This window comes from Phytophthora infestans, genomic scaffold (genome assembly GCF_000142945.1).
Source record: "Phytophthora infestans T30-4 supercont1.2 genomic scaffold, whole genome shotgun sequence".
Lineage (NCBI taxonomy): Eukaryota > Oomycota > Peronosporomycetes > Peronosporales > Peronosporaceae > Phytophthora > Phytophthora infestans.
In genome coordinates this window covers 1,531,554-1,553,010 of record NW_003303757.1, presented here as the reverse complement: position 1 = coordinate 1,553,010, position 21,457 = coordinate 1,531,554, and the positions used below count along the sequence as shown (strand labels likewise).

Below are 21,457 nucleotides of genomic sequence, written 5' to 3'. Positions count from 1 at the left end.
CGCTACTACTCCGACTACGGGCGATTAAGTTGCGACAAGCCTTGGACTTCTTCCTGCTACTGCTGCTGCTGCGTCCGACGCCTTTCCTCTTCCGCCGCCGTTGGCTGTCGTCTCCTGCCGTCCTTCCTCTAGGGGAGCTCTCCCTTTCCCCCTGGTGCTGTCCTCTCGTAGCAACGCGTTCACGCGTCGGGAAGAGGGCGGAGGGCGGGGTGGCTGGGGGCTTTCCTTCTTCGAGCAAGATTTTTGCGCGGGGTTAATACCGCCACACCCAAATTGAAGAAGTTTGAGTACCGGTTTTGTGTTAGATGGGCTCCGTTGCGCACCCTTTAAAACCTTTTAATGACATTTTATCAGCATTTTACACTTGACTTACTTCCGTGATGAGGGAGGCCGGTGTGCAATCCCTGGGCTGCACACGAGCACCAGCGTTAGTAAAAATAATCTTAGCGTTAGCAGTCATTTTGCCACTTTCACCGGTTCTGCATCGATATCATAGAATCTGGTCCTGATTTGATCACTACGTGTCGAGATGGATCGCCTTGAAGTGCGAGCATTACTGGGCTCGGGTATCTCTGAGCGCGCCGCGCCTGCCCCTGTGGATCTGGGTATCTACGTAGATGATTCTCTTGGCGAGGAGACTTTTCTCAAGACGCTTGAAGAGACGCTGCAGCAGCACGTGGCGTCTTTAGGTGAGAAATTCCTGGTGCTGAGCGCTGCGCAGGTGGACCGCTTGGCATTCCGCTTAAATGACGCCCTCGTGCCCAAGCGCGACGCCGATACACACGTCATACAGGCATGGACGATTCAGCCACAGCTTCAACTCAAGGTCAAGGCCAGCGCCCACATCCAAGTGCTCAAACTGTCCACGATCCTGCGGGAGGTGCAGAGACTGCGACTGCATCAATCACAGACGGAGGAGGCTCACGCGAACGCCATTGAGGTGGAGATTTTTCCATCTTTACGAGTCATTGAAGTACTCAACACGGAGACCAGAGGCCTTCAGAACGTCCACTACTTTGCTCACCAGCTGAGGGAGCTTCATATTGAGCATACCGAGGTGGCGACACTGAGGCAGCTGCTGGCGCCCAAGGGGGAGGAGCAGAAGCCGTGGCGGAAACTACTGAAGTTGCAGATGAATTGTTGTGAGCTGCGGGTGCTGGACGAGTCGGTAAACTTGCTGCGAGCCGTGAAAACGCTGGACTTGGGCTGGAACAAGATCCAGAAGGTGGAAACCGACGTGACCACACGGTCGCTGCAAGTACTGAATTTGTGTCACAACCAGCTATACCAGGTGCCTCTTATACAGTCGCTACGGTCTCTGAGGGAGCTGGATCTGGCAGTCAACCAGATATCGTCGCTGAAAGGACTAGAGACGCTCACGGCGCTGGAACGACTGGATGTCTCGCACAACTTGATCCATGATATCACGGAACTAGAGCTGTTGACGAGTCTACCACGACTCACATATCTCAAGATGGAGTTCAACCCGATTGCTCGGCGGCCAGACTACCGACGAGAGGTGCTGTTCTACGTGGGCGAGCCGATCGAGTTGGACGGGAAGCGTTGGAGCGACGCCGAGCTGGGCAGCATGAAAAATCGGCGTATGTTGATGATGCTGGACGACGAGAAAGAGCGCAATGGCGTTGAGAGTGCCATCTGGGGACAGTCTATGGAAGTTCCTGTGTACCCAAGAGTTCGTGTCCAAAGTGGCATTGTTGTGAAGGCTCCGAAACTTGTGCTGGGATACCCGCTACTGTCTCGATCTCAATTTTCTCCTGCTCACTTTGTCGAAATACAAAACCCACCGTCCACAATACCGATGAAGGGAAATAACACGAAAACTGCAGTCGGCAATGGTACAGAGAGTGGAGATAGCTCATCGACGCCTCCCGTCAACAGTCGAGGCTCACAGGGTTCTCGGCCGCCGATTTTAACGGTGGACGACTACTTTAGATCACAGCGCGATGTGATCGTAACAAGGGAGACAAAGGCCAGCGACGACCACGCTACAAGCAGCGGTGCGTCATTCGAGTGAACGTTTACTATGCTTTTATGCTGACTGGCTGTACTGTTATCAGAGGAGGAAGCCAGTGATGACTCCAGCACAGGATCGACTCGAAAGCGCAGTCGTAAATATACGGCAAGTGACTTCATGCGCGACTTTGAGGAGGAAGAGCTACTTGTGCGGGAAGGCAACGACGTAGATAGTGTGGATGCACTTGTCGCACGCTCCACCTCTCAGACGCAGATATCAAGTCCCCAGGTGCAGCTCTGTTTGCCATGCTCTGCTGTGTTTACACGCGTAAACTTATTGGAATGTTCGGTCTAGAAACCTGGACGAAGCATCACTGTGCGAGTACTGTTGAGTGCAAAAGAAGCTGCTGAGCTTGACCTCCACTTTGGAATCGATGGCGTCCCAGCAAACGTAGAAGTTAAGGTAAGCTTACGTGGTACTTTAATGTGGCGCATTTGTTTCTGCTAATATATCCCTGTTCATGACCCCATACACTATCTGCAGTCTCGGGAATTGATCGAAAGATTTACAGTCAGCGATGACAAAGAACCGATTACCATTACGCGATGGCTTCCAGATGTCGTCGCCGTTGGCACTTCAATGCATCCCAATCGTGCCAAGATTCTCACAATGAAAATGCGACCACGAGGATCATCCGGTGTGGCAGATGCTGCGTATCAATTCGATGCGATTGCGTCGTTGGAGACTCTGTTAGCGCCTTTGGTTGCCCGTCTGTATCAACAGTACAAGGGCCGTATAGTAATCTGCACCTGCGCAAATTGTGGAGCCCTTTCGCTGCTCTCTCCCAAGTACCCGGCTCGGACAGAAGCTGACGACGCGTTGATGGTGTACTCGTGCTTGCTATGCTCGAGCTGCAACGTACGCGAAGCTTCATTCAAGAAGTTGGTTGCGCTTTGTGCTGGCGAAGGGGTCACCATTCCAAGCAGCATTCCGCTGGCGCCGCCACCGTGGGAGACAATTACTGAAGGATTTTACATCGAGGAGCCAGTCGCTAGCGATCCGAGCTCCATGCATGAGTGCGTCATGGTTTCGTGTAATGGTATCCGTGAATTTGCAGCGCCTACCGCTGAGGTAGGTAGGAATGATGAAGCGCACAGCGATGAGCTGAACGATGCCATTGTGCATGCTATGACAGCGACAATGCGATGAAAGGTAGGCACACAAGAAGTTTACTAAATGTGATTTCCACGAGACTTTTCCCACCTGCCGGCTAAGAAACCTTGTCACTTACTCTGACCTATGTGCCTTGATGGACTCCTGGCTGCGGCTGGGTGAAAACGGTGCAAGCAACAGAAGCAGCAGAAACTCTGTGACCAACAAGACTACTCCGTCAAAAATGAACTTGGGGGCGAAGATGGCCCAAACCATCAGATGTCGTCGCTGCAGCGCGACAAATAGCGTCGACACCAACGTGTTGAGCGAAAAGTAGGCTGAGAATGCCAGGAGCATCTTCGGCTGCGGTTGATGCTGCTTCAAGTTTAGCCAAGATAGTGCCAGCACAGATAAGGCCAAGCAACCGAAAGTGTTGAGACCAAGCAAGGCTCCTGCGATGTAGAAGTTGAAGGTGTCGAACCCAACAAAACCCGCGGCGTTCTGCAAACTCGTGAATGTGTTGGCGTGTCCAGTTGTGAAGAACGCTTGATAGGAGCATGACGCCCACAGCAATACCCATGGTGTGACGTCTCCAGAGGCAGGTCTACAGCACTCGACAATAAATGAGAAGCTTAGGCTCTGTATCACGAGACAGAGCACTGACAGCGGTGCTGTTGGTCCCAGCACTAGCATAAACGCTGGGAGGAGCTGCCAGAGCAAGAGGAGATGTTCGCTTGTCATCTGCCGCGTGAGTGCGTTGCCATGTTTGAGCCTTGGCTGTCGAACTACACGCACGAGGAGGCAAAGCAGCGTTGCCAGGAAGATCAGGTAGACGAAGCGAGGCAGCCACAGCCTCCAAAAGGTCACTTGTATAGGCGAGAGAGCCCAAAATGTTGCGCACAAGAAGTAGCTCACCATCGACGAGAGGAAAATGAGTCGGCCCATTAGGGACAACTGTTGTCCGGTGTATTTCGCCAATTGTACAGAAGATGCAACAGCGATTAGTGCTATCGCAGCCAACGGCGCAAAAGTTCGCCCCAAGGTCGCAGTTGTCTTGATAATATTGGGTGGCTCCAATGCGCTGCTCAGTCGCGTTGCCAAGATGAAAGCCAGCGCAGCACCCGTGGCAATGTTTCGACTGTCAACTAAGCGCTGTGCGCATGTGAGCAAGAAGAATCCGGTCGTCGCTGACAAGAATTGCATCACGTTGCTCTCAGCTACAATGTAGCTATTGGAGAGCAGAGCTAGCGCGTGAAGTACCACAATAACGGCAGCAACCACTCCCGCCGCGGAAATGGAAGACCGTGTCGATCCTGTGGAATCTTTGCTTTTTCTTGGGAACAGAAGGTGCCAAGTCATGGTAATCAGGACGGTGCAAGAAGCTGCTACGAGTCCTCGCGAAAGTGGAGCAGCGGGGAGGAGTGGCAGATTGACGCTCGCTGGGCAAATGAAGAGCAAGCCGCCCACAATCGTAACAACAACTAGCGGAGGGCTCCACGAATCGCCTTGCACTGAACCAGCACTAGCAACTCGAGTGGAGATAGCGCCAATGAGGAAGACCCACACAAGAAGCGCCATCCCCCAGCCCATGCTGCACAAGTCAAACTGTGTCCAAATGGACCGTCCCAATGACAGCGCCTCGCGCAGGTAGCTCTGCTGTTGCTTCGCTAAATCTTCGTGAAGACGCAGGAGCAGAGGAAGATCTGCCTTCGAGTAAGGGGTTACTTCACCTCCTTGCACCTGTTCAAGTTGGTCTTCGACACGCTGGATATCCATAAAGATTCTTTCGAGTTGATCATACGCTCGCTCAGGCAGCTTTGATGCGGACGAGTACCTGAAGAGATAACGCCGCACCTGGTCAAGATTTAGCCGCAGAGCCCGATTCATTGTCTGGAATGCGGCTAACGCACTGCTTTCATCTTTCCCAGATGATGTCGGAGGCACGAAAAACAGCGACGGAATTATACTTCCTAGGTTACCGAATGGAATGGGCAAACCGCTCAGCAGAGCCAACGTGGGAACGAGGTCCACTTGCGGCACTTCTCGAGAGCTGTCAAGTATCCTCTCAGCATATTTCTTCAGCTCTCTCGCGTCTTCATTGTCGTTTTCCCTTCCAGTAGCAACAAGTGCCGCCTTGCTGTACAGGAACAGTGCAGCCCCAGTCTCTTCGTCGCTAGCACCGCCATGGTTACCATCAGCCGACATGCCGTGATCACCCAGCACGGCCAGCAGCACGTCGTCTCCATCGGGCATTTCTCGCAGCGTTTCCAGCAGCTTTTTCAGAACGCCATTCATCTCGTCCAGTTTCTCAGCCATGAAGACAGAGCTGGGTCCATGTGTATGTCCCACGTGATCCACTCCTAAGAAGTGTGCGATCAACAAGTCCCAGTCGGGCTTCTGCAGCTCAGGGAACAAATGCGCCGTCACTCCACGATCCACCGAGTGCAAATCCTTCACATTGAACGAGTCGAAGGCGAATTTCCTCGTAAACTCTCGAGAGTACAGCGATTCCCAGGTGTCGTCTCCCATGAACACCACCCCTCGTTGCTGAGCACGCAGTTGACGCAGCAAATTGTCCTCCACAATCTGACTGCTAGCTGCCATGTTGTCCTTAATATCCAGGAAAGTCGGCAACGATCCGGTCGTCAAGCCCTTGAGACGTTGCATGGTCATCGTCGGTGGGTCAGCCACGAACTTTAACAGCAGCGCGTGTTCCGGTTCGCTGGTCAACGTTTCATTGAGAACCGGTAGGCGGTCGCTATAGAACGGGGACTGTTGGGCGCTTGAACCGGTGGCCGCAAAGTCGAAACGTAGCGCGTCAATCACCACGAAAACAACGCGACGGAAGCGTCTGGGCATCCAACAGCCTTCGGGGGTACCGTCGTCGGAGCTAGAAAGGTCGTCATTGCCACCACGGAGATGCGTTGGAGCGGCGTTGGTATCTGATGGAGACGCGTGGCAACTGCTGAGGTCCGACACTTCAAAGCGAGTGAGGAAGAAGCCTGTGGTGAACAAATAGAGCGCTGCAGCGTGCAGTGCAAGGAGCGCTGCCAGCACACGAAGTCCCATGACTCGAATAGTGAAGCTTAGTTTTTGTCCAATCGCAATGGCACTGACGTACATTGAGTCTGACACTTCCCGTAGACGAGCATGAGTACATTTAAGCCTCGCTCGGCGCAGTACAAATCAAAGTGTAGTTGTTGTTTCGTGTCAATATGAAGCTACAGTATGTAATCATGCAGTTGGTTGGGACTGGGAGCTTGCACTGTTTTAGGCGTCTGCCCAGCCCTCGGCGTTGTGCAGTCGCACATCGGCGTCCATGTTAGGCGAGTTCTGAATTGCGTACAGCAGCTTTGTACGCAGCACTTCCTTGCTCGTGTAGGCTGGGAGCCGCAGCGCGAAGAAACACGTCTGAGCGTGGGGCAGGTACAAGTCAGGCTGACTAGAAGCGCCAGGATCTTGCGCAGTCTGCAGCTTGAAGTTCATGGGGAAGTCCTTGGCGCTGTTGGGCATGCGGCTGCGAGCCCAGACGAAGCGCAAGAAGGACGTTCTCTCTTCGCTTGTCATCTCACGCAGCACCTCCCAGAAGTGTTGCACGTGCTGCATCGCCTCGTCGGCTCCTTCACTGTACTCCGTGCATTGGTGAAGCAGGTCCACGTCCACTTCGCGACGTCCACAGATCAACACTTCCAGTTCTCGCGGAGTAAACAAAGGTGCCAGCTCCATCGGAAGCACAGACGCCAATCCGTCCTTCAGCGCGGCAAGCTGTTGGCTGCTCTCTGTCAGTCGAGTCTTCTCTACGAGCTGTACATACAGCTCTCGGTTTGCCAAGGTCACTGCCATCTTTTCACCTTGTGGGACCAAGGGGACCTCAACGCCGTCGCTCAATGTCGTCGACAGCGTCAAGTAACCAAGCACTTCTTCTGCCTCCTGAGCTGCTGTCTCCGTCGTTTCAGTGCGGAGCTCTTCAACGCGGGTCAGACTGTTAGCCACCGCCACATCGACGCTTTCGAGGTGCGCGCGGCTGACTTCAAGTCCTGATAATGGTCTCCACACGAGGGAAGGCAAGTCCAGTCCCATTTGCAGGCCATGACGCACTGCTGTGCCAATCAGTTTCCCCAAAAAACGATGCAGATCCAGCGCCATGGGTCCGTTTGCCAGCAACGCGGTCCCGCACGACGGGTTCAACAAGAATTTATCCTGGTTGATACCTGTAGCGCTGCGGCGGTTCGGACACGGGATCAGCAATGGCAGCAGACCTTGCTCTCCCTTCGCTAGCTCCACGTTGTCCATCTGGAGTTCGTCCACAATCTGCTCAAAGACGGCGCGATATGGTCCACCGTAGTCGTTCACACCCTCGCCCAAGAACTTGACCTTGAATGCACGACGCTGGCCGCCGTGGCCCTTGCCGCAGTAAGCACGACGGAAGAAGCTATCGCTCCACGCGCGCATTTCGCGGTAGAGCTGACCGAAGACCGAACGACGCAGACGATCACCCGGTTGAGATAACAAACTCAACCTGGACGCTTGCGCTTGAATGCGGTTAATGCGAATAACACGGATCTCGCGAGGGTCCTCGTACTCGTCCGACGGAAGTGGTGTACTGGTGGTTGTCGCTCGTAGCACGTCGTCCCAGTAAGCACGCTTCGTGTTCGTGAAGACTAAACGTCGTAGCGAACGCAACTTCAGGCTCGTCGACAGGAACTCAGTTGAGCTCTTGGAAGAAACACCGATGCTGTCGACAACTTCAATCGGCTGAGAGCTGCTTCCATCGTCAGGCTGAACCGCAATGATCGGAAGCACGCGAAGGATTTTGCTGTTCAGAATCCGTAGAACCGCTGTACGAGCACGCAACTCGGGGCCAGAAATATTTTTCAGGGCTGGCGACGTGAAGTAGTCGTCCGTGACTAGCGAGCGTGTCCGAGAGCGTCCACGTACCGCATCTGTGCTGCTCTCAGTTTCCTCCATCTCCTCCGGAGTTACGACGTCCGTAATTTTGAGATTGGTCACATCCAGCCCGATGGCTGCACAATACGCGTTTAGCCTTTCCACCAACTGCATGTCGGACGTGGTAGAATGCGCTCGTGTGGCCAGCTCAACGAAAGCATTGAAGTCAGTCTTGGCTCGCTCTTCCAGTGCCGAGCGGGGTTTAAACGGACTGTGCTCGGGTGCGTTTTCGTAGTCCGACATATCCATTGCGCTGTTCTCAATCAGTGTCATATCCTTGCCACCACGACGAATCAGAAGAAGCTCGGGCAGCTCGCTTGGCGACCAATACCAGGCCCAAGCACGTCCTTCGTCTGCGCCTTCATTTCCCTGCGTTTCAGTACGGTACCACAGGAATCCACGGTACACACCTAGAATAACAGCCTCTTCTGGCTGGTTTAACTCCTGTCCACACTTTGAGCACATGCGAACGCGATCACCAGCCAAAAACGGAGCACCCAAGCCCGCAGCATTGCTGACCTGGATGCAAGCAGCAGGGGACGTGTCAAAGTCCACAGAAATCCCGCGCGGTCGCACATGACACCGTTGCCAGTGGTTGTCGCTCCATCGCTTCCACTCCGACCAACTCTCACGCAGTAATGTTTCCGGCAGCTTCACCCGCGTGTCGACAGTCGGAGGAGTTAAGGGTATCATCGCCTCCGTCCCGTCAGTATAGAGCGATCTAGCACTGGCAGCAGCTTTTCCCTTTTGGATCGAAACATACCATGAATGCAGAGACTTGCTGACATCTACAGCGTCCGATAGGATCTGGCGCGGAGACACTCCAGGCATTGAGACCCACTTCTGGTTAAGCGTGACACGATCGCCACCCTTGCGCATACCGATGCATGGATACAAAGTACGTGAATTGCGCTCACCCTTGATGTTCTCGAACGCGACACCCAAGTCCGACACGATATGCTCGCCAAACTTAATCCCGTCCATAAAAAACGACAGCTTGCCTTGCTCCATGTCGAGTCGAACACCGATGGTGTCACTCGCGTTGAAGTGGTCGCCATAGATCCGCTCCGTACTGTTGTGATACGTTGCACGGAAGTTTACAAAGCCCCATCCGTGCCACCTATTCAAACGACTCGACAGCGCGGCCTGGGAACCCGGCGGGCCGGCCTTCTCACACACGCCAATAAACACACTGCCAAACTCAGCTTGCTCTACGTGGACCTCCCAGTAGTGAACACCGGTGGTAAACCCCACCGTTCCTAGTGCAAGGTTCCGCGATTCGCCACTGTGACACGTGACTGACAGTCCATCAGACGAGATGCAAAGCGTTGAGAAGTGATTGTAGTGGTCCATCGTGAACAGATACTTTGTCGAAATTTGAAGCTCACCGCGAATTTCAACAAGTTCTCCATCTTTTACGCCAGTGTGAGAGTACTCCCCATGGAGCGTTTCAACCTTCGAGGCATCGTTCGTTGATATTCCTTCTTGCGTCTTAAATGGGCGAAGCATGTACTTTGTCCCTGGTTGCCATTTCTCACTTCCAAAGCGAAGCATCCAGCCCATGTCGGGATTGCCGCGAGTTAGCTGCAATTCTTGGACGCAAAGTGAGCCGTCAGCATATCTCATACCAACAACGCGAACAGCAGCACCGTAGTCAGGCCACTCCATCATGCCAGCAACCTTCACACCCTCAGTAGTTAGCGCACTCAAATCGTTTTCGTCAACACAGAGATAAAGCAGCACACCGAGGTGCAGTTCAGATCCAAACGATCCCTCGTCCTCCTGTTTCGCTTTTGGAGTAGGGACTTGGTGCGTGATGTTCCCGTCCTCATCCACTTCAACGTGAATGAGATCGAAGTTGCCGTCTGCACCCCAGCGGTACGTGTACAAGGAATCATTTGGCCAGCGCACGGACATCCCTTCGCCATCCACACCACTCCACGGTGACACACCCTCAACAACGCCCACACTACCTTCGCCTCCGTCTTGGTCGCGCCACTTCCAGTTGGGTCCACGGATCACCTTGCATCCGACCTTCAGCTCCGTTTGGTTGGTTTCCTCTTGCTTTTGGCGAAGCCTGAACTGGGTCAGTGTGCCACTCCATAGCTGCGTGTGGGCATCAGCTAGCACTCCGACGTCATTGCCGTGCTTCCAGCCTCTCGGTTCCTCTCCCATAATGCCACGCTTTGCGGCTTCCAACACGTCGATTTCCTGTGTGTTCAGCATAGCCGTGTCGAAGACGGGGTCCTCCTCTGGTAGGCGGAACTCGAACGTGGTATCAACATTCTCCTGAAGCAGCTCAGGCATAGGCAGCTTCGTCCTCCGCCCTAGTCCCTTGATGTCCAGTTGGTCTCCAGACCCCGCATCAATAGCAGCAGCGGCTGCCATCACATCACTATCTTCAGTTACCATGTTCGCAATAGCGGACAGCGTGATGGCCGGAGCCTCCTCAGAGTCACTATTATCGACCTCCATGTTGGTAACACCGCTATTCCTTGCAGAACTGGCATCATCCTGGGCGTCTTGGTTCGCAGCATCGCTGTCAATGGTCGGTGTATTCGCTTCGCCTAGACTTGACGATGAGTCTCTGTCAATCCCTGATTCCACAGCTGCTGCTCGCTCTGCAGCAAGTTTCTCCTGCTTCAACGCTTCTTCGGCAGCCTGCTGCGCTAGCTTCGCCTCCAAAAGCTTCTTTGCGGCCATCACCTCCTCGTATTCCTTCTGGTCGATCGGCTCGAGGTCCCCCTCGATTCGCTTGCAGGCCTGTAACTGCAGAGACGAGCTGCTTTCAAACAGTTTATCGGTAGACTGTCCCACAGCACTCATTACCAAGCCAGTAGCAGAAACGAGTTCCACGAGGCTTTGAACATACTTGGAGCACACAGGAGCGTTTGGATACTCGCGCAAAATTCGTTCTTGTGAGAGATCGACAAGGCGCTGCAACGGAAGCACCTCCAGCGCCAATTTCAGTCGCATCTTGGTTTCATCGTCAATGGCCGCCACGTCACTTGCATCTGTGATCTCGGACGTCTTCGGCAGAATGTCTTGAAGAATGCCCGCAAGAATGGTTGCACCTCGCTCCTTGACGCACATGCTAGGGGATTTCAGCGACGACGTCCAAGCTCGCAGCAATTGCTGCCGAATTCGATCATGAGCAGGCGAGGAGAGCCGTTCCTTGTGTTTCTCCAACGATTCTAGCAGCAAACCGCTGATCCACTCCGCCAGGAACAGGTTGGGGTGACTCAGCACTTCCTTATCGGACCACGTCTGTCCTGCTTCGGCTGTGACCTGCAGGAGCATTGCAGTGATAGCAGCCTCCGATGAATTCCACGGGATGCGAGCGTACTGGCGTTGAGAAGCTCTCTTAACCTCCGACGAAATACACGACAGAGTCGTATCCACCAGCGGGTTGTGGTCATACGCTCCAGACGTAATTGTCGAAAGAGCGTTGTTCAGCGCCGACTGCACAACCCCAGAGAGTAATCCTAGTGCGAATCGGCCAGTGGCACCACAATCGAGAAGATGAAGAGCGTCGTCGTCTGGGAGAGTAAGAGACGTGCTGGGCAGTGCATTGGACACGTGGAGAGCACTCAAACTCGCAATGAGTTTGACAAAGTCGATAAACCTTGCCGCGTCCTCACTCGCGGTGGTAGCACCTCCACCAGACAAGCACGCTGCAACGGAGAACGGGCCCACTTCTGACTTGGGCCACTTGGCTAGCAATGTCAACAAAGCCCGTCTTGCTTGCAAAATTGCAAGTGACCGCGTGACCACCAGCAGTTCCACATACACGCGATTATCAGGGAGAGCCTTGATCTCAGCCAACGCGTCCGCCTTTGTCATGCCGGAGCCAGAGGTAAACCCACTACTGCGACTGTGGCCAGAGCTCCGTAGCATGGATGGATGCATGTCTCGAGCGAAGTATCTCGTATCACTCGAGTAATTTTCCTCACCCGTACTCTCTTCCAAACAATCTTCTCGGGATCCAATCACTTCAAAGCCCTTAGGTACCAGACTAAGGTCGTGAGTATCACTCAAGACGTTCAAAATCGGCTGAAAACCTGGCGGGGGAGGGTACTTGAACGGCGTTCCACCAAGATTGAACTGCAACCGCTCTCTTCGATTAAAACTTGCGCATGGGTACACACCGCGGGCAAAGTCAACAGCCCGGAAAGCGACACCCATGTTGGCCGATCGCATCTTGCCATTCAGGCTAAAGATGATGGTACCAGCGTCTGCGTCGATACCGCAGCCCACAACATCGCCTTGTTTCCATTTCGACCCCCATGGCGACGACCGACCATGCCATCGCTGTTGTCTCCACCCGTCGTACGCCCACGAGTGTGCGCCATCTCCAACTCCATCCCCACGATCAGCTGCGCCGCAGAATGCTACATCTGCCCAGCCAATTTGAATGCAGCCGTTGGTGTGAAGGACAGCTTCATAGTACCATCGCCCGCTCGAGACTAGACAATCCGGCGCACCAACGCTAGCGAAGCCACCACCAACGAGGCCTTCCACCATTAAGTCGTGCTCACCGACGCAGGCCTGGCCACTCACAGCTCGAAGCGGGTTTGGCATGAGCACACTATCTTCACCTTCTGGAATGGTGGTAGTTGGAACAGTTGCGTCTGCGCCATCCCCACCTGCCGCGCGTAGCTTGGCTTCCTCATCACGTCGATCTTCAGCTTCCAAGGCCTCGCCGTTTGATAGAATCCACGTCAGCGCCGCGTCCACGTTATTCCGGTTAGCTGCTAGAGCCTTTTTGCACCAGTTGAAAGGGAATCCCATCTCAGACAACTGCTCCAGTAGCGGGCTGATAGCTTCAAAGTCGTCTTTTCGCGCAGATTTCGAGCTGCCATCTCCACCAGACCGACCGGACCGATACTCTGCAACAAGACGCTCCATGTCACTACTGTGTTCGAAACAGAAATTAATTGCTGCTTCAACATTCTGCGAGCAGCGAGCCAAGGCAACATCACACCACTCTTTCGGGAAACCCATCTCCATCATCTGCTGAACCATCGGTCCCGGAGAGCTGTCAGCTTCGCCCGTATCGCTCGTTTTATTCTTTCCTTTACTGGCGTTTGCAGGTAGCGATGGTGTTGCGTGAGCACTTCTAATTGCGTTCCAACGGGACCACAGCATCAGCCAGCTTTCCTCCAGCGAGGAGATATCTCCGACTCCTGCAGTTGTAGGAGTCTCAGAAATTGCTACCATAAGCAGGTCCTTGAGGCCACTAGGACCGACGCCACGGATAAACGTCGCAGCGCAATAGTCGTTCTTCAGCAATGTTGCAGCAGCACGAAGGCCGTGCTGGCAAAGCAGCATTCGATAGAGTCGTGACTCCTTTTCCATTTCTGCCAGAACATCTGTAGGCTCCGTGGGTGACGCCGATTCAGCTCCACTTTCCTCGTGACGAGAAGATCCATTGGCTTCCGAGTCGGATTCATCGGCACCAGCACCACTGGGCATTTCGCTGTCCATCGCCGATGGTGACGAGGAACCATCATTGGACATGTCATCGTCGTCTTCGCTTTCTCCATCGTTCCCACCTTCCTCGTCAGCCCCGTTGAGAGCGTCGATGATACTCACGTCCATGAGGCTCTTCTTGACTTCTGCCAGAAAGTATGGGAAGCGCGCAACAAGTAGCGATTGCAAGACTTCGTCGGAAAAAGCGTTGTTGGGCAGCTCAACTTCTGGAACTGCAAACAAATCGTCAATAGGCACACGAACTGGGCGAGTCTATGATTAAACAACATACACGAATAGTAAGTGCATCGTTCCTCCCATCAAATATGTTCTCCAACACTTACCGGAATGGAGCGCGTTGGGGGTAGAGACTGCTGCTGGTTGCTGGTCTCATCTGCGCGGTTTCCGCGCAGCAGTACTTCTGCTGCTGACTTCTCCGCCTCATAGGCAACAACCACACCTCGAGCACCTCGGAACGCTATCTCTTGCAAGGATGAGCCGGACCGAGGCATGATTTTGACTGTGCCACCGACGTGGATGCCTTCAATCTGTCCATCGAGAATGCACAGAGCAGACAAGGCTCGCACGTAATTCGTGGTCTGTATCGTCCAGCTTTCGAGCGACGGCGTCTCTTTGGACATGTCTTCCATCTCCACATCAGAGTCGGCAGTTTCTGCTATTGCTCCCGTTTGCTCTGTGACACAAACGAGCGGAATTGAGGCGAGTGCATCGGAAATCGCGCGGTTCAAATACTCAGCCCACTTGTCCGATTCGTACAACGAACGCAGAAGCAGTACAACTTCAGCAGCGAGGCCCCCGCCGTTAAAACCAGACGATGACACCTGACCAGGAGCTTCAGCATTACCAGAAACACTGGAATTTGCAAGCCGTTGCAGCATCACGTTAGCGACACTTGGAGGGTTATTCATCCCCACAATTCCCACAAAGAAGTTAATCAATGTGGATGCATGGTCCGGCTCATCGTCAGCATCATACTCGTCGTCACTGTCCATGTCAAAGCTTTCGACTTCGTCATAGCGCACTTTAATAGAGGACGGGTCGAGCGATGGCAGTAGTCGACGAAGCAATTTTAGGATCCGTCGCTGTATTTGGGGCGAGTTCACATCAACCAGAGCAAGTAGCAGTCGAAGCCACCGCGACGAAGAAAGATGCGACCTGCACACAGGCGAGCCGCTCACCGAATATAGGAGCGAACAGATCTGATAGCAATACTCTTGAGCATCATCCATGCCACCTCCAAAGACTGCTTCCGATCCAGATGTGCTTGGATCACCAGATTGCGTTGGGTCAGTAACAAACGCAGTCGACGAAGCATTAACAGCCATATTCCCTCGATTCTGCCGCATCTCTTCCAAAGAGTTCTTCAGCTCTGTATACAGCATGTGGAACACAGACTTGCCGAGTGTTTCAGGGCCTGAGGGCTTGCGCAACAGTGGAATGGAACCTAAGCTGAGACCCGGAGTCGATGGGAGATCGGACGCGTTTAAAAGCCCATCAGCAGTATCGCTGGCATGAGCAACTTGTGCGGCTAGCAGATGCACCACCTTCAGTGCTGCTTGGACAATCTTCTTCTTGTTCTCCGCAATCAACGCCGCGTCATCAGGGGAATTACGGGATGGGTCAGCTAAGGTTTCTGTTAAAGCCATATCGCTAGACCCACGGGCCTCGTCCAACACAGTCTGCAACACTCTGAAAATGCCAACGCGTGACAAAAACGAATGATCATCCGGCTGAATGATGATTCCCCAAGCGAGCAAGATAACCAGCTGCAGGTCAGCGTCGTGGGCCCAAGTAGCTTTGGACAGCGACGCACTCAGGTATCCATACAACGACTCGAAGGAATCCCGCAGGTCACTTTTCAAATGCTTCCCGCAGCCACCAAGTCCACTCAGGTAGTAGGTAGACTCCGTGGTATTGGCTTGGGATAAGACCGACGGAGCTGGGACAACACTAGCACCGAAGTCTCCAAAGTCCTTGCTCAAAGATCCACCACGACCACCGTGCGCTTTAAAGTCGGCGAGAGAAGGGGACAGCCACTGCAGTGCACTTGATAACGCGAATGAAGACTGGATGACTTCGTGACGGTCTGCAGTTAAAACTCCGCGATGGTTGTTACCCGAGTCGCCCACGAAATTTCTAAAGGATAGCATGCCAATTGTTCGCAGGAATGCTGCGGTGCAATTTCCTAGCATCCTTGACTGAAGCGTCGATACCCGAACAGGAGCTTCCACAAAACGCGCAACTTGTACCAGTACATCGCTGTAAATACGCTCGGCGCATTCGTACACTGCTGACTTGGACGCTATCCTTTGGGCACCGTTATCCACTGTTGTCAACGCAAACACAGCCTCCGCAGCCGCCAAAGCCTTTGCGCTGGGTTCAATCTCGAGCAAAAATTGAGCTTTCCTGATTACCAGTCCAGCAACAACAGTGTACGAGGATCCCATCGAATTCTTTGCCCGGATAGCCCACTCGATGACTCTTTGAGCAGCTCTCCAAATGTGCATCAAGTTGTCATGTGGTCGAATATCACTCTCGGTGAAGTTGCTCGGCGAGTCGTCGATATGCTTTTTGATGAAGTTCAAGAAACCGCTATGCCATATCATGGCAGCGCAAACGGTACGTCGAGTAACCTTCATAGGCTCCCCTCCAAGTCGCACGAATGGTGACTCTCCAACATGTTTCGACACCCACTGATCCAGCATGGCAGCCTCACCGCGATTTTCGATAAGATCCTTCAAGAAGGGGCTGCTCACACGAGCGCCAGCGACAGGCGTACTATCTGCATTAGGAAGAGGTACCGAAAGCATTTTGGGAAGGACGAACTGCATCCAGGTCTTAGTAGCTTCGGTGAGAACAGGTAATGAACCGGTAGCCGCGGCTGACCCGACACCAGTAATCTCCGAACATCGACCGAGCACACTCTTCAAGTGCGTCTGCACGTAGTCCAGAGGCAATCCACCCTCAAGCAAGCTGCTGCTCACCCACTCATCGTAGTCATCAAGCGAGCACTCAGACGATGAAAAATTGGATAAATCGCCGTCATCGCTTTCGCCTTCGTCCTTCTTGACGGTTTCAATCATGCTGAGGACGCTCGTATCCACGTTATCAACAAGTACATCATCGTTCTCCAAACTGGTCAGCGCATGGCCAAAGTAGCCCAGCAAATTCGCAATTACCATTTCCAGGATGACGAGCTGGTTGCTCACCCACTGACGTTCATCTGTATCCTTGGAATCGCGCGAGACTTTGTTTCCCACAATACAACCGCTTGTATGGCTTTTGGTGTCTTCATAACTACCTGTGAATACGGTACCATCGGCACGGAGACGTCCCTCGACCAGGCAGGTGCCTCCTTGGCGCCAGATTTCTACGAATGAAACCTTTGTTCCTCGAGCGATACCGTTCAGCGTCACCGTGGTAAACGAGCCACTGCTGCGACCATGCATCGATCCATCTTTTCCTTGAGAAAGAGTGAGATGGTATTGCTGAGCCGGAATATTACCAGCAGCCATACTCTTTAATTCCCATTCTCCAGCTACGCTGAGCACAAGGTTACCAGGAGAAACGCAGTCATCACCTTCATTGGAAGTCGCCAGCGCGCGAAGAGCTTGATTCACACGCTCAATGCTTTGCATAGTACGAATACACCATGGCACGAAGGTCATAGCCAGTGTCGAAGACAGCCCGTGGTAGTTCCGGATAAGACTCAGAGAACTGATGAGCGGAGTCACCACTGAAAACAGCAGTGGGTGTGAAGACACCAACCGCTCGTAATCACGCGCACGCTCGACCTTTTGTCTAGGAGTAAGAGACAATTGCTGATCTGAGATGTTCAAATCATTCAGCGCGGGGCTCGACAAGAACGAGCAACACGACTCCAATAACGCTCCTGCGTGATGCAAGAACGGTTTGAGAACAGCAGGAATTGCCACACCCTTCTGTTCGACTGCTTCACCGTTCGAAGATGCCGCAAATGCTGTATCCACTGCCGGTTGAACGGGCAGAATAGTCACTTGATCGTCTCGTTGGTACAGACCAATGGCAGGATATAAGGTACCGTGCTGCGTCAAGCCATCGAAAGCAATACCCCAATCACTATCTCCGACACCAAACGATAGCGCACCGCTATCCGTATTTAACCGGACCCGCACAACACTGCCCGTAGTAAAACCGTCTCCATAGTCGCCACGGACTTTGCTTCGGGCATGCCAGAGCGCTCGAGTACCAATGAGCCCCCAACCTTGCCGATCACCACCAACGTAGGTTGCCACGGATGCATCTCTGGTACACACACCAAGGAAAATGTGGCCTTTCTCGCAACGATCGAGACGAACACCCCACTCATGAATACCGGTGTTAGGAGGACAACCGGTTGTAGCCATCACCATTCCCCACTGCTTTGCTGTGTATTGCTTAGCAGTTCGGTTCCCGTCTGAAAGTGTCATCGTTTCAGCGCATCTCGAAGAATCGAACTCCAAAGCGGGAGGCTCGTCACCACGGGATCCACCGATTCGCTGGATCATTAAGTCTTGAAGTGATCGGAGCAGGACAACTCGGGCATTCAGCGTCGGTGGTCGCATCAAATTCTCTTTTTCGAGTAGCGGTAGCAATGGAGCGTGCACCAAGTCGTAGCTGTCTTTAAACGAGAAGCGATGCCACCCGGAAGACAAAATGCTCTCGCGTAGCAGATCAACAAGACTGGGCAGGCGATTAATACATTCCAAAGCTTCCTCCTTTTGCTTGCGCCCCATATCCCACATTTCATCGTATGCGTTTGCCAACGTTTCAGCATTCAGTGCATCGTCGCTTGGACAGCCACCGGGACTTTCCATGAGTGTATCCAGAAGACCAGGAGGGCCATGCCCCGAAATATAGTCGTAAAGGCATCGTGCACTTAGAGACCCAGAGTCAAGCGAAGCACGAATGACGGCAGGGCTCCACTTTGCTTTGATTTTCCCTGTCTTTGACGCGGCATTCTGAAGCGCTCCGTCATCTATTGGTTTCACGCTAGAGTCAGTTCCACTCTGAGTCTTCTGCTCACGTTCGATCTTGCTCTCATGTTCAATAACATCTACACAGGTGGGCACAAACTGTTGCGCCATATCGGGCAGCGCCAATCGAGCGCATAGGAGATCCAGCTGGTGAAACTTCCAGGCAACATTTTGTTCACCAGATCGGGCAAGTTTAAGACACTCGGTCAGCTTTGACGCCAGTATCATGTGTCGCTCTTTCTGTCCGTCATAGAAGATAGCAAAAGCGCGTATCCACGCCGCCGTTGCTTGTTCACGAATCCGACGGTAATAGTATGCTGCGGCATTCTGTACATCAACTGGAGAGCACGATGCCGGACCTGAAAAAATTATAGCGCCGACGACATCCTTGCCTGTGTCAACTTGAGGGAGACTCTCGACGGCGACATAATGAAGCACTAGCGACTTCAAACTCTCCAACAGCGGGTTGCCACCTTCACTTTTGCCGTCATTTTGTTGGGGGCTTATCTTGGGAATCTGTCCTAGACCAACAGAAGCCGGGGCAATCCCCACCACTTCGACATGGAAAAAGTTGACTTCTAGCACGCGAAACAGCGAAAGCATCGAGCACGACGTGAATAAACGCCACTTGGCATCCCAGCTGGGGTCCTCTGCCCACCGAGAATGAGGAGCGGTGGAAGTGTGCAAGTCCTTCAATAAGGAATTCAGGAGCATGAAGGTCAGTGGGTGCGGCTGAACTGGAGATTTGTTAGGGAGAACACCCTGCTGGCACGACTTCAGGTACTCCATGCATACTTTAGCCATCTGGACAATCAAAGCCATCACAACAGTAACCCCATCGACTGCAGCCATGGAATCACTAGGAAGCGTGAATGGACCCAGTTCCAGCAATTCCTCAGCAGAAAACTTGGGCGGCCGAGTTTTCACGACGGGAGCCTCGTTTTGCTCCGTTGCCGCTCCTTCAAGCTTGCTCTCGCTCTTCGGGGTCGATGGCTTATCGTCCGAGCCATTTTGATCGCGCAAATTTACTTCGGGAGAAAGTGACAACGCGATTGCACGGGCCATCAGCGCATCTTCATCCACGCCTTCACCACCAAGGCTGTCTTCGCCGTCGCCTCGGTCATCATCATCGTCGTCTTCATCATCGTCTCCATCATCTCCATCGTCGCCGAATCGACTCAACCGAGCACGGAGTTTGGCAATCGACCCCCTGTCCGAGTCCAAATCCATTTCGGCGGAGGTCGCAGTCTCCAGCACAACGCTTTGCAAATCCGTCTCAAAGCTGCTGTCCGCCCTGTCAAGAGCACTCGAGTCCGCCACGGTCTGATCCGCTTTCGTCGGCGTTGTGACTTGTTTCGTACCTGCACCAGGGGCCTTTTTAGGCTTATATTCGGGGGCTTTCTCTCCACGCAAAACTCGTAGATGCGACGCGAGCGGGAACGTTGGCAGAGCCGCTTCGCTCGATTTACTTTGATGGTCCAAGAAAGTCAAGAGGAGCTTCGCCGCAAGCATCAGTGCCTGTAGCGATCCGTCGGCAATGCTCTTGGCGACAAATCGACTAATGTTGGTCTTCATGTCTTCTTCCGACAAAGGATCGGCCGTCAAATCGGGCGTAAGCATGCCAGCCCCGATGTTGGTTTGTGACGGCTGTTTGTCCTTGCGATCTCTGTCCTTCCGTTTCTTTTTCTTCTTCTTGTCCTTCTTCGGATCCACGCCGGTGATAAGCGGATGGCACAGAATGGCACCGTACAGTGCCGGGTCCTGCTCCCGGATCGGACCCAGCATGACGTTGTACACCCTGTTGTCCAGTTTTTCCTTGAGCAGCCTAGCATGCAGCTTGGCTAGTCGTCTTTCTGGGTCCTGGGCATCGTCTACATGTAGACTATCGTTTTCGGCTTCCCAGTCGTCCTTGTCTTCGTCACGTTCGCTCTCCGCGTCCTTGTCCTTGTCCTTGTCCTTGGCCTCGTGGAAGTCACGCCCACCACCAAGTGCAAACTCAATGTCCGATTTCGCCTCCATGAAGAATCGCGTGAGTTCCTCGACGCGCTGGCGACGCGCGGCGTCAGCGCTCAGCAGGTCGTCCTGCTTGCTGCTGCTCTGCTTCTGCTGTGCATCGGCACGCTCAGGCGCACGCTCGAGCTTGACGGGCTCAGCGCGTCCACTGGAGGCGAAGAACTGCAGTGACTCCACCGTCATGACGTTATTGCGGTCGCTGCAGAGCGCAGCCAGCTCGGCCATGAGGCGCGCGTAGCGGCCGTCCAGCGAGTCCTTCTCCTGCGACTCCTGCAGTTCGTGGAGGACGCTAGCTTGCCGCAGCAGCCGCGTCTGCTTGCTGCGTGTGGCGCTGCTGCTCATGAGCTTCTCGTTCCCTTACTTAGATCCAGTGAAAGGAGTGATGGTCTCTTCTTGCAGCGATATGGAAATTGTCGGATTGTCTTCTTCCCCCATTACGATCTTTTTGGGCGAACGAAGAGCTGCACTAAGTACGAATCGCACTTAGACTGGATTGAAAAGCGACGATATGGAGGAGAGTGTGGACCATGCCGGGGATGAGGAGAGCGTTTGGAGCAACTTTGACAAGAGCGTAGCTTACATGAAGGAGGTGGCGTCAATATACGAGTCAGCGTTCGGTTACAATGCGGACAGTTCGTCCTCTACAAGCAAGAAGACTGTCACGAAGGCGCATCTGGACGAGGCACACAACCAGGCGCAGCAGGCCCTCGAGCTCCTGGCGTCAAATCTGCTAAACGCGTCCATGACGATCGTCAACTCGATTGAGAAACAGGTGAGAGACAGGAAGGAGGTAGTGTGGACGTTGAAGTGCTAGTGATGACTGTGTCTCGCTACAGGAGAGCGAGGCGGATCGACTGAAGCACAAGGTGTCGGCCATCAGGCA

General features: G+C 53.5%; 4 protein-coding genes across 4 annotated transcripts; 2 read left to right on the top strand and 2 right to left on the bottom strand.

The window, feature by feature from the left end:
* Positions 1-529: 529 nt before the first annotated feature.
* On the top strand, positions 530-3,184 carry PITG_01452 (uncharacterized protein; the record flags this gene model as incomplete). Its single annotated transcript, XM_002908071.1, has 4 exons — positions 530-1,972; positions 2,081-2,263; positions 2,330-2,437; positions 2,519-3,184. The coding sequence occupies 4 exons, from the start codon at positions 530-532 to the stop codon at positions 3,182-3,184; spliced, it is 2,400 nt and encodes a 799-aa protein (XP_002908117.1).
* A 78-nt stretch (positions 3,185-3,262) lies between these two features.
* Positions 3,263-6,196, bottom strand: PITG_01451 (GPI ethanolamine phosphate transferase, putative; the record flags this gene model as incomplete). Its single annotated transcript, XM_002908070.1, has 2 exons — positions 3,263-4,037; positions 4,080-6,196. 2 exons carry the CDS (start codon positions 6,194-6,196, stop codon positions 3,263-3,265), a joined length of 2,892 nt encoding a protein of 963 aa, XP_002908116.1.
* Positions 6,197-6,397: 201 nt separating this feature from the next.
* On the bottom strand, positions 6,398-20,916 carry PITG_01450 (HECT E3 ubiquitin ligase, putative; the record flags this gene model as incomplete). Its single annotated transcript, XM_002908069.1, has 10 exons — positions 6,398-7,810; positions 7,874-8,725; positions 8,834-9,754; positions 9,800-10,568; positions 10,653-13,119; positions 13,192-13,819; positions 13,891-15,471; positions 15,517-16,578; positions 16,672-20,432; positions 20,538-20,916. 10 exons carry the CDS (start codon positions 20,914-20,916, stop codon positions 6,398-6,400), a joined length of 13,833 nt encoding a protein of 4,610 aa, XP_002908115.1.
* A 166-nt stretch (positions 20,917-21,082) lies between these two features.
* Positions 21,083-21,432, top strand: PITG_01449 (uncharacterized protein; the record flags this gene model as incomplete). The annotated part of the gene is made up of 2 exons (XM_002908068.1): positions 21,083-21,369; positions 21,414-21,432. 2 exons carry the CDS (start codon positions 21,083-21,085, stop codon positions 21,430-21,432), a joined length of 306 nt encoding a protein of 101 aa, XP_002908114.1.
* Positions 21,433-21,457: the final 25 nt, after the last annotated feature.